General features: G+C 45.5%; 2 protein-coding genes and 1 long non-coding RNA gene across 12 annotated transcripts; 1 reads left to right on the top strand and 2 right to left on the bottom strand.

Annotated features, from left to right (window-relative positions):
- Positions 1-604: 604 nt before the first annotated feature.
- On the top strand, positions 605-1,702 carry LOC100829203 (ethylene-responsive transcription factor RAP2-13). Its single transcript, XM_003571696.4, has one exon. The coding sequence runs from the start codon at positions 729-731 to the stop codon at positions 1,425-1,427; it is 699 nt and encodes a 232-aa protein (XP_003571744.2). The 5' UTR covers positions 605-728; the 3' UTR covers positions 1,428-1,702.
- A 4,830-nt stretch (positions 1,703-6,532) lies between these two features.
- LOC106866335 lies at positions 6,533-10,889 on the bottom strand. Of its 8 annotated transcripts, XR_002964451.1 has the most exons (6): positions 9,762-10,889; positions 8,913-9,606; positions 8,705-8,805; positions 8,591-8,601; positions 8,115-8,474; positions 6,534-8,004 (listed from the first exon to the last, which is right to left on the bottom strand). It is a non-coding gene; the product is annotated as an uncharacterized LOC106866335 (long non-coding RNA). The 8 variants fall into 8 exon arrangements; XR_001406738.2 differs by having other exon boundaries at positions 6,533-8,004; positions 8,115-8,601; XR_002964449.1 differs by having other exon boundaries at positions 6,535-8,004; positions 8,705-9,606.
- Positions 10,890-11,953: 1,064 nt separating this feature from the next.
- LOC100828903 (nascent polypeptide-associated complex subunit alpha, muscle-specific form) lies at positions 11,954-15,023 on the bottom strand. Of its 3 annotated transcripts, none has more exons than XR_002964479.1 (4): positions 14,019-15,023; positions 13,798-13,923; positions 12,407-12,775; positions 11,954-12,316 (listed from the first exon to the last, which is right to left on the bottom strand). XR_002964479.1 is itself a non-coding variant. In XM_010238254.3 (3 exons), the coding sequence occupies exons 1-3, from the start codon at positions 14,991-14,993 to the stop codon at positions 12,632-12,634; spliced, it is 1,245 nt and encodes a 414-aa protein (XP_010236556.1). In that variant the 5' UTR covers positions 14,994-15,023; the 3' UTR covers positions 11,954-12,631. The 3 variants fall into 3 exon arrangements, 1 of the variants encoding a protein (XP_010236556.1); XR_002964480.1 differs by having other exon boundaries at positions 12,509-12,775; XM_010238254.3 differs by having other exon boundaries at positions 11,954-12,775.
- Positions 15,024-15,334: the final 311 nt, after the last annotated feature.

The following is a 15,334-nucleotide window of genomic DNA, read 5'->3' as shown; positions in this document are numbered from 1 at the left end:
AGGTACAACACGACGCCCTATGCTGTAGGCCATGATGTAAGGAGCCCCCCTGGATCCCCTGCCCCTGTCGTGGTCCAATAGCGAGCTTCCGCCTAGATGGTGACGAGGAGCGATGATGATATTGTGACTCTATATCCACCAGGGCGTGAGTGCAATCAGCGAGGAGGCCCCCTTACACAAGACATCAGAAACAGATGTGTGAGCCTGCTGCCATCGATCATCAAAGTTGTCCAAGACAGCCGGTCGGTATGCCATGGATATGATTCAAGAGAGGACCTTCAATCACATGGTGCGAGAAAAGGGACCGCCGAACATGAGGTGTGGCATGAGGCATCAGTATGTCGATCCATCCATCCTTCTTCTCCAAGTGTAACCATCTCGCTTGATGCGGAGGAGTCATTTTTCTTTTGGATAATAATAGAGTCACGATTAAGAGAACAAGCGTTGAGCAACCAGATGAGTCATATTAGTAACCTGCAATCGAATGGTCAATCCTTAATTGCACCTTGGAGGCAGGCAACTACTCGCTCCCAGGTGTCCATTTGTATCACACACATGGCACATGGCACAAAATGACAAAAGTACAGTTGGCACTTGCCAGTTGACCAACACCACAATTGCCTTCCCAAAAAAAACACCACAATTGCCAGTGTGCCTATAAAAACGCTCCTCAGGCACTGCAGAATGCTTAAACCAATCCTTTAGGTACCCAAGAATTCCTCCCCGACATGGCGACAGCCATGGATCGCCATTGGCGTCGTCTCGCTGCTTCTAGTACTTCTCCTAGCAGCAGTAGTCGCCTTCCAGCCTCGCCGCCGCTGGGCCCCATAGAGACAGAGTACAGCAGGCTGATGCTCCCACCTGCCATGGCCGCCAAGCAGAGCACGGCCATGGCTCATCTCATCGGTGCCAACTACTACCACCTGGTCACGGTGGCGCCGTGCGCGATGAAGCGGCAGGGTCTGCTGCCGGCGCTGGCATCGAAGCAGCTGTACCGCGGCGTGCGGCAGCGGCACTGGGGCAAGTGGGTGGCGGAGATCCGGCTCCCCAGGAACCGGACGCGGCTGTGGCTCGGCACCTACGATACGGCCCAGGAGGCTGCGCTAGCCTACGACGGCGCCGCGTTCAGGCTCCGCGGGGACGCCGCGCGCCTCAACTTTCCCGGTCTCCGCCCGCCGCCGCCGCTGCACCCGTCTGTCCACACCAAGCTCGACGCAGCCCTGGCGTCGGCCGCGAACGAGCTGACGGCTGACGGTGCAGACGTCTCAACGACCGGCTCTTCGTCGTCGTCGTCTGGGCAGGCGGCACCGCTGTCGGAAGAGATGCAGATGCTGGACTTCTCGGAGGCGCCGTGGGACGAAGCCGACGGCTTCGCGCTGCGCAAGTACCCGTCGTGGGAGATCGACTTGGACGCCATCCTCTCATGATGTCGATCTCACGCACGAATTATCGGTCTGCATTTGTGGCGCAGTTTGAGTTGCATCTCATTTGCTTGATCGATCGCTGCAGGATCTGATTGGCTTTTTGCCTATGGCATTGTCCTGGAGGAATTGAAGTTGCCTACATAGCATCCTGTGGTATATTTGTGGGTGTTGTTGTCATGAGAAAGGGCTATGTGAATATTGCCAAATGTAACGATGCCATTACAATTATGTGACAGATGTTGATATGTGATCTGATAAACACAGAGAACCTTCTTGAAGCGAATTCCACGGCCGGTGGAATGGTTGTTAATGTGTGTTTAACTTGGGTAATCTGTATGCAATATGTTCTCCGTTGTACCAGAAATATTAATTCCATTAGCTTAACAGATCTCGTTTCTAAGGCACACTCCAAGAAGAGGAAGAGGAGTAGTTAGATTAGATTAGTTTTTTTCTAAAAGAATCTGAAAACTAAAAGGTACACAAAGGAGTTCACGGAGGACAATGTCAAAAAAAAAAGGAGTTCACGGAGGAAATTTGAGAAAAAGGATCACTGGGCAACTCTTTAATCATCGAAAAATCTAAGGACTACCATAACCACAAGTATTCAAGGTAAACCCTATCGAGATCAATTTAACATACCAATCTGCAGGATTGGATTAACAATTTTCGTTGATTTTCTGATATGGACATGCTAACCTTTGGTACCCTCAATTCTATAATATTTGACAAGATTTATAATCAGGTGAATTCAAGTAGTAATTGCTTTCATTGTCATATTTATGAAGTGGTGGAGCTACTACTATCTTGTCTCGTTTTATTACGTAGGCATCTTGTCGAACTTTTCAAGTCCAAGGTTAAAATGAGATACGATGGAGGCCAACGGGAGGTTCAACAAGAATCAAGCATCCATACAGCTGAGAGGGAAGGATTTCAAGTGTACTTTCCAACAAATCAAACGTCACATGATTCGGAGCTTGATAGAGAAAGATATCACGAATTAAAGTTGAATTCGATTCGGGTCCGAGCTGTCAGGAGATCCGAATTTGTTTTAATCACCCAGGCCGCATCCGGAGTCCAAATTAAACAAACAAGTACTTGTTGGAAAGATAATTTTGAGACCTTTCCAAACGATCCGGCCCCACCAGAAGATTCGACGCGTGCTGACCGTGACGGACAAAACAATTTGATGGATCTGTTTTTCAGTTTCCTAAAGAGTTGTTGTTTGTTAGGAAAGTTAGAGATAAAGTTGGATTTCGGCCTCATGCCCAAGTTGGCCGAAAATCCATCTTCCTCCTCCTTTATGTACCTCATGAGCCCTCTTAAGGAGCGTTGGGTTTTGTTTAGTTAAAAGTTAGCCATTGCTACTACTTCGTGTAATCGCGTGTGTCGGTTAGACCACCTGCTTTACCGCTTTTGGAACCTCAACTTATCGTCTCGTTGAGACATTGGTTTGATATAGTATATTCGCAATTTCAGATTGCATCTGCTATTTATCTTGTTCTTGTTTGTTCTTCGATTGCTTGCAGGAACTAAGACGTTCGTGGTTAGGTTGATCGTGCCCCCGTGAAGCGATCCTCCCCCTTAAGAGGGTTCGATCTCTGTGCTTACAGTGCTAGTCCCTGGATCGACTCGCTAGCACACACAGTTTCAAGATGTAATATCGAGATACAAAGGTCAAAAGTATATTACGTCGCATTGATCCAGAACCTTACATATTGCATAACGTCGTGGGTTAGCTCAGAAGAAGATAAAATCTTGCAAGGGAAAGCAGAAGATGTAGGAGCACCATAACAACTCCACAGTCGAAACATGTTGGAATGTAAACTCGTAACCCTAACAATTCGCACCTCACTCTTCACCTGGTTAACCTGCAACATTTAAACATTGAAGCCACTAGGGGGTCAATACATTGAATGTATTGGCAAGTTCACAAGGGTTATAACAGATCCTGTCAAGTATATGCAGTATTTGGCAAGGTGGGGTTTGGCTAATTGCATAAAAGCATCAATATATCATCCTATCATTTTATTAAATAGTTTTATCACTGTTGGACACGGGGTAGAAACACCCATGCTCCTATTAACGTAGAGCACGTTGAGTAGAAACATCAAGTGCCCCTACCCTGTTGAAACCATTCATTTTATTTAAGAAATTGGAATGAGTGAGACCTTTCTTACAGTCCCAATATCTAGTTGCTCATAATTGCCCGTAACCGGGGACACGGCTAAGTACTTAGTTTGACACTCTTGAGAGGTTGTACACATTCCCCACAGAAATCGACATGTTAATCCCTTGCTGTCCTCAGGGTAGAGTAGCAACGGCATCGATTACAGGAATTTTCAGACCATAATCACCCAGACCACCTGAGGGACCTACGTTCCCACCTACACGGCTGCATCTACACAATCCCTCGGATCCAGGATCATATGTCTTACATCCATCCTGGCAGAACCCATATTACCATGTGGTTGTACTGGAAGCTACTAAATAGGAAACTAGTCCAGTCTCTGATTATCCCGGGTGGCATCCCACATTGTGACGCAGGCGCTCCCCGAATCGCACGGGGAGACGACCATGGACGCTCCCGAATCACACGGAGAGACGACTCAGCAGGTCCCATAGAAATGGACCTAACGTCACAACATCCGAAAACTCAAAGCAGCCCACCCAAGACAATTCATTGAATTACTTGTTTTGCCATACACTAGGAAAATCATAATGTAATTCAATAGTATCACATTGTAATAATACCACCCTCGTATATTATCATAGCATAGCATTTTACTACTACGATGGCAATTGGTGGTGAAGTCATGACAAAGGTATCCTATACTACTAGGATAGATCATAGCTAGCATAGATACAATAATAATTCCCAACAATGCAACTAATAAAATCTAGTGCATAATAAAATAATAGGTGAATGGTCAAAGTGAACTTGCCTTTGTCAAAGTAGTTCGAGTTCAAACACTCATCACACTCGCAAGGTTCGCTCTCCGAGAAAACTATACGAGACAAGCAAACATACACATACATAAACACACAATTCACATCACGACAAATTAAGATATGCTATGATGCAATGCAACATGTGACATGATTTGGTTTATTTTATTTGGGTGATCAACTGATCCTGAGCATTGGTACTTAAAAGTAATGCAATAGGGTTTTAAACAAAAGGCAAAAACAATTGATTAAACCCTAAACTATAGTTTTATTGGCAACACCCAAATAATTCAGTTCAAAATATTTATTTTTCTATCCCAAAGGACAGAGGATGATTAAAAAAAATTTAGGCGCTGGTTTCAATTAAAAAGGATTTCTAAATAAATAGTTATGATTTAAATGGCATAAAACTCTAATCTGTAATTTGAATGTGATTAAAATATTCAAATTTGAAATTGGACAGTGCCAAAAGATTCTACATTTCCTAAGGATTCCAAAAAGGTGTGGATCGTGAAATTTGGACAAGTGATTTAAAAGCTATGACGGTTTGAAACACTGGGGGCTTTTCTGCAAATGTGCACTTTTATGTCGGCCGAGAAAATAAAGCAAAAAAAAATGAACCTGCCACGTGGCGGCCGGGCACTGGCTGCCGCCTAGGGTTTTACCCGGGCGGCGCGGGCACGTCGGACGGCGGCGAACGGAGGCTTGGGGGGCGGCGCGGGGCAGCGCGCGGGGGGGCGGCGCGGCGGCGTCGAGGCGGCTCGGACGACGGCCGGGCTCGCGAAGGCGGGCGGACGAGCGCCCCGGGCGGGCACGACGCGGGCGACGGGCGCGAGACGCGCGAGCGACGGCGTCGACGGCTCGGGCGGCGCGGGTCACCGGAGCTCGAGGAGGAGGCGGCGGCGGCAAAGATCTCCGGCGAGAAATTCCGGTGAGCCGAGGGTGAAATCGGGAGCGGGGAAAAGGGGAAAAGAAGGAGGAGGTCGAGGGCTTTATAGCGGTGTGCTCGGGGAGCGACGGGGATCACGGGATCGCCGGAAATCCGGCGGAGACGGCGCGAGCGGTGATTCCGACGTGAATCGCGGCCTCCTTCCCTGCGGGGAAGACGACCCCGACAGGTGGGGCCCACCTGTCGGTGACCCCGCGCGGGCGCGCGGTCTGGTTCGGGCGCGGTTCGCGCTGGCTCGGCCGGTTCGGTCCAAGTGGGCCGAACAGGTCCGGTTTTCCCTTTTTTTCTGCTTTTTCTCATTTCTTTGATAACTTTTGATTTTGAACTCCAAATTGGTCCAAATAAATTTCAGAAAATTTGTAAAATCATGTTATACCATGATACAACTTTTGAAAGTAGTTTCTCTTCAAAATAAAATATATAAAAATATATTTGCCCTATAAATGCCTTTAGGGCCATACATCTATTTAAATAAAATACGTTTTCAACTCCAAATAATTATCCAAAAATTATGGGATAGCTTATATATGCACTAAACCCCTTTTATGCATAAGCCCTATTGGTTTGAAAATCCAAAGCTCAAAAGGGTGTAAACCAAATCTTTTAAAGCCTTTTGAGATTCAAAATTTGAATTCAAATATGCAATTGTGGCATGATGCTCATGGATGCAATGCACATGTAAAAGTTTGAAATTTTGGGATGTTACACCCCGCGGGATCAATAACCTTCTAGAGTTGGTGTATCGATTGATAAGGCGCTGTCTTCTAGGCCGTAGTCGGATCGTCAACGTCACCTACCCAAATGGAGAGTTATCAATCTCATCGAAAGATCAGGCCACCCCGAGCCATATCATTTTCCTTCCTGTTCCTGGGTAACAATTTGTTGCCATTCTTTATAACTACCTTTTTAGTTAACTAGCAGAATGGCCCGCGCATTTGCGTGGGTAACGTTTTAAAAGTGCGGTCATGTTACAAAGTAGACCATGTAATAATTTTTTTTATAGATGAGTAGGAGCAATTTTTTCTCTGGAAAAGAAATTCTTTTACAAAAGAAAGGACCAAAAGTCATTACATACCGCTGAAAGCTTTGCACAAATTCTACAAAGAATCAAAATTCGGAAACTATTATAATAAATTTATATACTCCTCCGTCCAACAAAAAATGTCTCAACTTTGACTAAATTTGAATGCATCTATGCACTAATTCATGTCTAGATATATCCAAATTTTGACAAACTTGAGACATCTTTTGTTGGACGGAGAGAGTATATCAATATATTTTCTTTGTCTTGCGAGGCTTAGCCACTCTAAAGCTTGTGTAGTGATATTGGGTCCTCCGTGAGGGGAGCACAGGGTGTTCATATTTATTTCTTGTGATGGTACCAATACCCTTGCCTTCTCGGTTGGACAAAAGGGTAAACGGTGATTTTAATCTAAACGGCATGTCAATTTCAAATCTGTGCAGTCTGTTCAAACTGTTTGCCTATGTGCTTCTGCAGAAGACATCATTGATCACTTTTCTTATTCCCTCTACAATTATCCATGTGCCAAAGCTGCAACACACAGTTTTTGGAAGATCAACTGGACCCCATTGTCAAGAATAGCAGTACCATTCAGGTAAACACCTATTCTTGGCATTCATTAATAATCATCAATTAAGAACATTAATTCCAGCTTAGAGTTTCATAGTGAATAAACTGCTGACATGCCTTGTTCTGGTTCTTCGGTGGACCAATGCTATATGCTTCCAACAAAATTATAAGGATTTGTATAGCTTTTTATGTAAATATAATATTGTCTTTTTTAACAAAGCCTTGCAACATACATTTTCACACAAAAAGACAAAACTTGCAAATCTGGAAAGACGATAAGAGGAACATAAGAAAAACTTAACAATCTAATTTGTTAGAAAATAGATTGTTGTATTCAGAAACATATCCCGGGTACACCATATGATTATTACGCTAATGTTGCATGACTGGTTTAGCAAAATAAACTGAACCTTAACCCAAATGACGCAAGTGGTCACTACACCAGAAAGTAAAGAACAATTCAGATGTATATATATACCACAGTCTAAAAATCAATGCAGAAAAGGACTTGCAAATAAGTCACTAAATTTTACACTTAAACAGAGAAATCTAAGTGCACAGGCAACCTACGAGTTACACGACAGTAGATTTGTCAGAAAATCGAGTGTGCCAGCGCTACTATTTCTACTTCGTTGTACTATTATTCAAGCAAGAACCTTCGCATACCCGACTACTGGTTTTTCTAGTAATTGCATAATATTGCTTCTTGCTCCATACACTGCATGGATTATGTGATACGTTATAGCTATAGCACTAAATACATTATTAAATATTAGTATATTCACTGCAAAGGACATTTACTTGATGATCTAGGGCAAGGCCGTGAGAGGCAGCCATTGCCAGATCCCTTGTTCTTGTGCGTGTTCTTGTGAGTTGTGAGACCTTGTTCTTGTGCGTGTTCTTGTGAGTTGTGAGAGGCAACTCCAACAAATTAAAGACTTACAATTGTATTAATTAATACCGGAGTTGCTTACACATAGCCTTGATCTATACCCAACTCTTGTTCCACGATGTTGATTAGTTTCCTCTGCAAAATAAAATCCTGCAGATAAATCTTGAGATGATACGCTCTACTACTATTGCGCAATACAACCCTACGGAGGAAAAACAAATCAAGCAATTATTAAGCAATTAAATCTTTAAGACGATCCGCTGTACTACTATTATATAGAAATTGATGCAGGCATGGAAGAAATAGACACACCTCTTGTTTATTCCACAATGCACCATTACTTGCAGCATCCCCAATTGTATTTTGCCCTCGATCCCGTCGCGTTTCTGTTCAGATCAATCGGTGCTCTGCTGGTGCTTTGCCCTCGCATCGCATCGTTTCTGTTCAGATCGGTGTCCTCTGCTGTCGCCTTGTCCCTCATACAACAGAGTCTTCTGGAGGTAGACTTTCTTCCCATGGTTATGGCAGCAAAATTTCAGATTACCTGTTTCTTTTTTAATCTCAAGTCATGACCCGTGGATTGTTGTTACATGTTTCTGTAGAGATAGTGTTGACTGAAGACGCATGAAAACCTCATTCTTTTGGGACATTTTCCTATCTTCGCATGCTTCGCTGAACAGCATTCCACGTGAGTGTAAATTCTAGAATTCACACAGATACATAGAATCCTCTCTTCCAGAAAAAGGGCAAAAAGGCGTAGAATGTGCTTCAATGGATAACTAGATTACCTGAAAGTGTCCTACATGTGAAGAAGTGTACTAAAACATAAATTCATCAAACTATATCATCTATAATCCATGTACACCTATTGCAACTGCAATGACATGGTATCAATTGCTTACCTGAAAGTGTCCTTTTTGGTGATGACTTACACTTGTGTGCTTTGGCTCCATAGTTTGTTGTTCATCCATCCAATCAAAATCATTATTGCTGTCACAGCTTTCTGAATTGGATACATTTCTCGTACATGAGGAACCAAAACTTTCAGATTAATTAAAAGGAGAGAAGGGACAACATCTTGGAACATCTGTGGACATTCAAAAAAATTACCGGAAGGGACAACATCTTGGATACATGGGTCGAATTTATGACAGTAAGTGCTTGTCACAAGGAGTTCTAGGCAGTCTAATGTTGGGGGCGGCTTCTGACAGCTGCCATCAATGGTGGACATGGAGAGGAGGCGACATAGCAGACACCCTACAGAGGCAGAAGGATTTCAAGGAGGTAATACATAATTTCAGCACCACTCTCTTGACATTATTGAGCAAGGCGAGATGTAGGAGATCGATTCAGCCACCGTGCGAAGCATCACAATAAGGCAACAGAAACTCTAGAACATGTCAACTGGATGACTGGCATATCTTCTCCACCACTTCATATGAAGATAAAACTTGATATAGCACATCTGTATGTTGTAGTGAAATAATATTGCTTTACCAATCTCCTGCATGTTATCTAGATCGAGGTACCTAGAAATAATCATGTGCACACCTTTAAAATCCATTGTGTGGACTTGAAGGATAGTTTTTCTTCCCTAGGGCTGCAACTCGTTGTTCTATAACTGAAGATCGAATACTTAATTATGCTCCCCCACACAGAATTTGGTTTGCCTATTAACTCAAACACGTTGTCGGCTTGTCCCAATAACCTCCGTAGGAGCACTGCCGCAGTAACCATGACTCCACTCCATGAGTCCATGCATAATAATAGCACAACATCACCCCCCAAGCTGCAAGAGCGGTACCTGCACAGAAACACCAGACAGAGAACACCGAGAATCAGAGAGGAGTTAATTGTCTACTCGAATGGAAGCAGATGGGCAGGGATCAGATGAAATTGACCATGATTCTTCTAGCTCTTAGATGAAGAATAGGCCACAGAGAAGAGCAACATGCGTACCTGCATTAATTAGGGAGACTCTCGGAGTTGAAGCACTGAGCACTTTTATTGTAAAATTTTAAACATCCATTGATTCAGCTCCTTAATGACCCTTGAGCGGATCAAGACATCGGATATGTTATTAGTTTCATCAGTAAATTAACTCATCCACATAAAACTTGATAAGGTCACAAGCACCAATTAATATTTACGAATTTTTGCCAATACTCCTGTACTGTATCTTCTAGGAACAAAATTGTATTGCTTTGATATGTTATATCAATCACTAATATGAGATAAAATCAGTAAAGCGCCATCCATCTTAGTTTTAGATAGTTCAAACTGAGCTTGGGTGCTGAACAAATTGAAGAACAAACAAATTTCGTCCTAAGAATCACTGTTAATTTTTTTGCTAAACAGGGTATCTGCACTAATTTAACTGTTGTAAAGTAAAAAGGATCAAAACTGATGTACTCCATCTCGACACTTATTATGGTCGGAGGTAGTAATAGAAACATTGAGAAAGTAAATATGGCCATCAAAATAATCAAAAAATAAATAGTGCTATGCCTCAAAGCACCGATCAGTACCACCGCATTAGCATCAAATCTATGCATGTATTAGCAACTTCCTGAAAAAAAACTCCAGAATCAAGAAACTAATAATAATTAGATATAGTTAAGCACGTTACTGAAAAGGGCATGAGCACCTCGAGGCGAGTGTGGAGATCACGTGCAACATCCACCGTCCTGTGGAGCCATGGGCATACAGATTCTCGTGGTGGATCGACGGGGAAGCGACCTCGAGAGAGCGAAGGCCTGAAGTGTGAAGGCCACGGTACGGAGGAGGCTGGGGTGCGTAGGGGCAGCGTTCTAGCCACAGCTGCCAGGGGCCGTACAGGGAGGGGTACGGAGGAGGCTGGGGCGGCGTCGCGGCGTGCTAGCCACAGCTGCCAGGGGCCGTACAGGGAGGGCCGGAGGAGATCGGGCGTCTCTGCCTGTGGCTCATCGTGTACGGCGCCGGCAGTACAGGTGTGGAATCTGGAGGAGGCAGGGAGGGTCGTGGACTCGTGGGAGGCAGCGAGGGTTTGAGGTTCAACCGTCCCGTCAGATAGATTCGTGAGACGCACGGCGGGAAATTTTTGGTGCTTTGGCCTCCTGCCCAACAAAATGGTCAAAACTAGCCCCTTTCCAAATGTATTGACAAATTTAGCACGAGGAATGCCTAACAACTGCGACACGGCTCTTTCCGCCAACGCAAAAGGCGTACCATGCTTTCGTCCCATGCGAGCAGCGGCTCAAGCCATCGGGCTCAGCATGGAGGTCTGTGTTGGCGTTTGGTGACCGCACGTCGGCGAGCGTGTCAAAGGTGCGTGAACACAGGCGAACTCATCTACTCAGGGACGCCGACGATGGCCGTGGCCGTGCCTCCTACAGGGACGCCATTTGGAACTCGTCGGTCGCGGCCCGTGCAGCGCCCAAGTTCGCCGCCATGCATACCTAGCGAGACAGGAACGCTAGCTGAGGTTCAACGGCGTGATTCCATTCCTTTGATTTACCTTTTGCAGATCACCGGTGGAGGAGGAATACACGGGAGGAAGAAGGCTCGCATCGAGAGGAGCTTGCGGCAGTTACGGAGTGGGGGATTTAATTCCTAAATACTAGAAAACTAACAACCGCAACCAGGACGTTATGTGAAGATCTTTCCGCCGTGTTCTAATATTTCCGCCAGCCCATTTTTAGCATTCAGTTTTTCAGGAGCCAATCTTGTCAATTGCATTGAGGGGGCCTAGAGCAGAAAAAAAACTCCACGGCGGCTGTGAGCTGCAAAGGAAAATAAAAGGTCACGTAATGAAAAGGTTATTCTTGATAGGTGTTTCACATAATGGCATTGGTGGGTAATTTTCTTCAATCGAGATCTACGGTTAATTGATTAATGCACTAAATCCATGGCCAGAAGTTTTGTTTTTTTGGGATTTTCTAGCCTCCTCTCTTTTTTGTGGTTGCACCGTCGTTTACTTTTAGTATATAATAGATACCCTAAAAAAAAAAGATCAATTTAACAGCCCTGCTTACCATTAGACTGATAAGCTATAGCGTTATGCAACGACCCATTCGGCTTTTAGACATTTTGAATCCAACAACCAGGATATGGCTACAGATTATGCAAGAATGTAGTATACCAAAAGGAGCTAAGAACGTCCCTCCAGCCAATAAAGTAAACAAGATTTGTATCCTGCAAGCAGGCACATACATCAAATCATCTAAAATTAAAATGTCAAAATGCTCATGTCCAGTGTTCCAATGAAACAAAAGTACCAGGCGGCAAGAACCTACAGCAGATGATCTCCAGATATTCAGAGAACAAAGAATGAACCACGGACACGTCATCTCTAAATAACAACAGACTCAACACAACACATCATGCCTTGTGGAGGCAAAGGAACAAACTAAGAAAGTACAGACACCTTTTGTTTCTGAAAGTATCGAGACAAAGCTTGTTGCTTGGTGTCCACATGCAAAATTGAGCTGTTTTTTTTTTCCTTCTTTTGACAATATGCAAAATCGACCATTTTTCTGCAAGAGAAACCAAGAAAAACAAATACTTAGCAAAAACACAAGTGTAACTGATTTTACAGTTCAACCGGTTCAAAGAATATAGCAGACCACAAAGAGTAGAGGCACATCATCTGCAGCTCTTCCAAACTCAATGCAGATCTCTGAGCTTTCATAGCACCTACGGTCCTAGAGCAAAATAAGTGCAGTTACCTACTGTCCTAAATTCAGGCCAGACTCGACCAAATGCTGGTCACTCGAGGGGGAAAACAGGCTGCAGAAAGGAACAGAACAATGTGATCTCCCGATAAAGCGAAAACTGACGGTGAGGATCGGTCAGTGGCAGTGGTCAAAGCAGAACTCCTTCTGGACACCGCAAGTGCAGGTCACGCGCACCACCACCTCAGCGCCGGTGCAGGCTGCCGGCAAGTTGTGCATGGGACATTCTCTGGCCACACTGGACACTTCCACCTCTGGCTCCTGTAAAGATGAAGATTGATTTCATCAAGAGACAAAAACCAAAGAAGCCAAGGAAACCAACAGCAATATCTGTTAACTGCAACTGTTCAGAACATGTAATATTATTTAGGTAAATCTGATCAAATATGGAATCAGGAACTGTGGAGTTGGAGCTCCACGGACAGAATTTGGCACAAGATTAGCACTTATTCAGAAAAGGGGATTCATAAAAATTCAGATAACAGTATTTTTGGCTCTAAAAATATACCAGATCATTCAACTTTTTCAAGGATGCACGTATACCTTTTCCCTGGACCAGGATGCGCGTATACTTTTTTTCTCGAACCAGGATGCGTGTATACTGATCAAAATGTTGAAGTTCACAGAGCATACTGTAAGCTTCAGATAACACTATGCATGGCTCTAAAAGTTTCTAAAATCTATGAATTAGCTAAGAAATGGTCAAGTTACAAACATCAAAATGGAAAGTACACAGAGATCATAAGCTGCAATAACAGGATGTTTGACTCAAAGAGTATCTACTCAATCGATCAAGAACCCAACAAATGCCAGGTTCAATTATTCAACAATACAGAGTAGACCAAAATGTTCAAGCACGGAGACTGCGCTCATCAAAATACTTAGGTACAGAGAGGACATCATAAGCTTCAGATAACAGTGTTTGGCCAGCCCCAAAAGTATCTACTCGGTCGATCAATAAACAAAAAAATGATCAGGTTCAACATACCGACCAAAATGTTAAAGAACGGAGACTGCACTCATTAAAATACTGAGGTACAGAGAGGACATCATAAGCTTCAGATAACAGTGTTTGGCCCTAAAAGTATCTACTCATCGATCAAGAAGCAAAGAAATGATCAGGTTCAACATACTGACAAAAATGTTAAAGCACAGAAGCTGCACTCATCAAAATACTTAGGTACAGAGAGGACATCATAAGCTTCAGATAACAGTAACAATATTTTGAGCGGTGACAGATGGAAATAAAATGGACAAATGAGCATGAAAGCTTAAGGACATACCTCCTTGCTCGCCTTCTCCGCAGACGAAGGTCTTGCCGGCGATTGGGCAAACGTGCAGCGCGACCAGGCCAACGACCCGCAAGGCGAAGACGAGCGGGATTCCTCAAGGAAGACCTTCCTGGCGTCCTGCAGCTACCAAATCGGGACATCAGGTTCGCAGATAAACGCAGCGAATCAAGAATTGCGAGATGCAGAAGAACTGGACCGGTAGATCATTACACCTGGTTGCTCGCCTTCGCCGGTGATGTGAAGAACGTGCAACACGGCCTGGCAGATGACCCGGACCGGATGGAGGAGCGGGATGCCTCGCTGGTGATCAAGACGCCTGTCTTGGCAACCTTCTGCGGCGGCTGGATGACCTGCTGCGGCACGGCCCGCTCCCGCAGGCTCCTTCGACGCGCGGTCACGACGTCGAGTTGTGGCCGCGGCCTTTTCTTGCTGTTGCCGATGGACTTGCGCATCGGCGGCGGCACTGTCCGCGAGGCCGTGAAGACGAACGCCGGGGACGTGGGAGAACTAGTGTGCCTGATGGGCGAAGGGAAGAAGGCCAAGCCGCCGCTGTCGGTGGAACCCGTACGAGCATGCTTCGGGGAAGGCAAGGACGCCACGGCAGTAGAGCCCGTTGGCGTGAGCGGCTGCTCCGGCGAAGGCGTGAACATGAAACCGCCATTGGCAGTGGGGCCCGTGGGCGTCGTCGGCTTCTTGGGCGAAGTCACGAACGTGAGCCCGCCGCTTGCGGTGGAGCCAGTGGGCGTCGTTCGGTGCCCCGGCGAAGCCACAAACGACACAGCGCTGACATTGGAGCCCGTAGGCGACGGCGTCGTGGGCATGGTCACCGCGAACGCGAAGATGTTGCCTCCTCCGCCGCCGCTCCACGGATGCGCCGACGGGAATGAGAACTCGCTTGCCGGGGAACCCACTCGCGACACCATAGGCGGCGCAGTAGCCGGGGAGCGCCGCGGCAAAGGGGGCGGCGAGGGCGAGGGCGTGAAATCGAAGGGATGCAGCTCGAGCAGCATTTTCTTGCGCTGGGAAGCGGCCGGGAGGAGGCAGCGGCGCTTTCGGGTCCCATCGGCGCCGCCGGGCGTGGAGAAGGCGATCGCTGAGTGCGGGGGATCGATGCGGAGCTCGGCGAGGTGGTGCGGCGACGGTGAGAGGAAGAAGTCGTGGTGGAGGTGGGCCGCCACCATCTCCATACTCTTCTTGGATTCTTGTGGGAGGGTTGGTCTCACACGGTTGCTTGGGTTTGATTAGCTTTTGGCTTGGCTTGGCTATAAACTAAAATGTATGGCTTGGCTTGGCTATAAACTAAAATGTATTACAGGTCCTAATTTTTTCACAAAAGTCCAAGATAGTCATTCTTTTTTTAAATTGCACATTTTAGTTCTAATAGTTTTATAAGTGGTTCAACACAAGGTTCTATTGTGGTTCGGGTGCGTGCCTCCTGCCTACGTGGCTATTTGGCCCCACATGTTAGGTGCCAAGCTGGACGCACTTTTGCTAAAAACCTCCTGCCTTTTTCTAAATCTCTCCCGTC

The sequence above is a fragment of the Brachypodium distachyon genome, chromosome 3 (genome assembly GCF_000005505.3).
Source record: "Brachypodium distachyon strain Bd21 chromosome 3, Brachypodium_distachyon_v3.0, whole genome shotgun sequence".
Classification (NCBI taxonomy): Eukaryota; Viridiplantae; Streptophyta; class Magnoliopsida; order Poales; family Poaceae; genus Brachypodium; species Brachypodium distachyon.
Note: the sequence above shows the minus strand (reverse complement) of the source record. Positions and strands in the feature narration are given on the sequence as shown.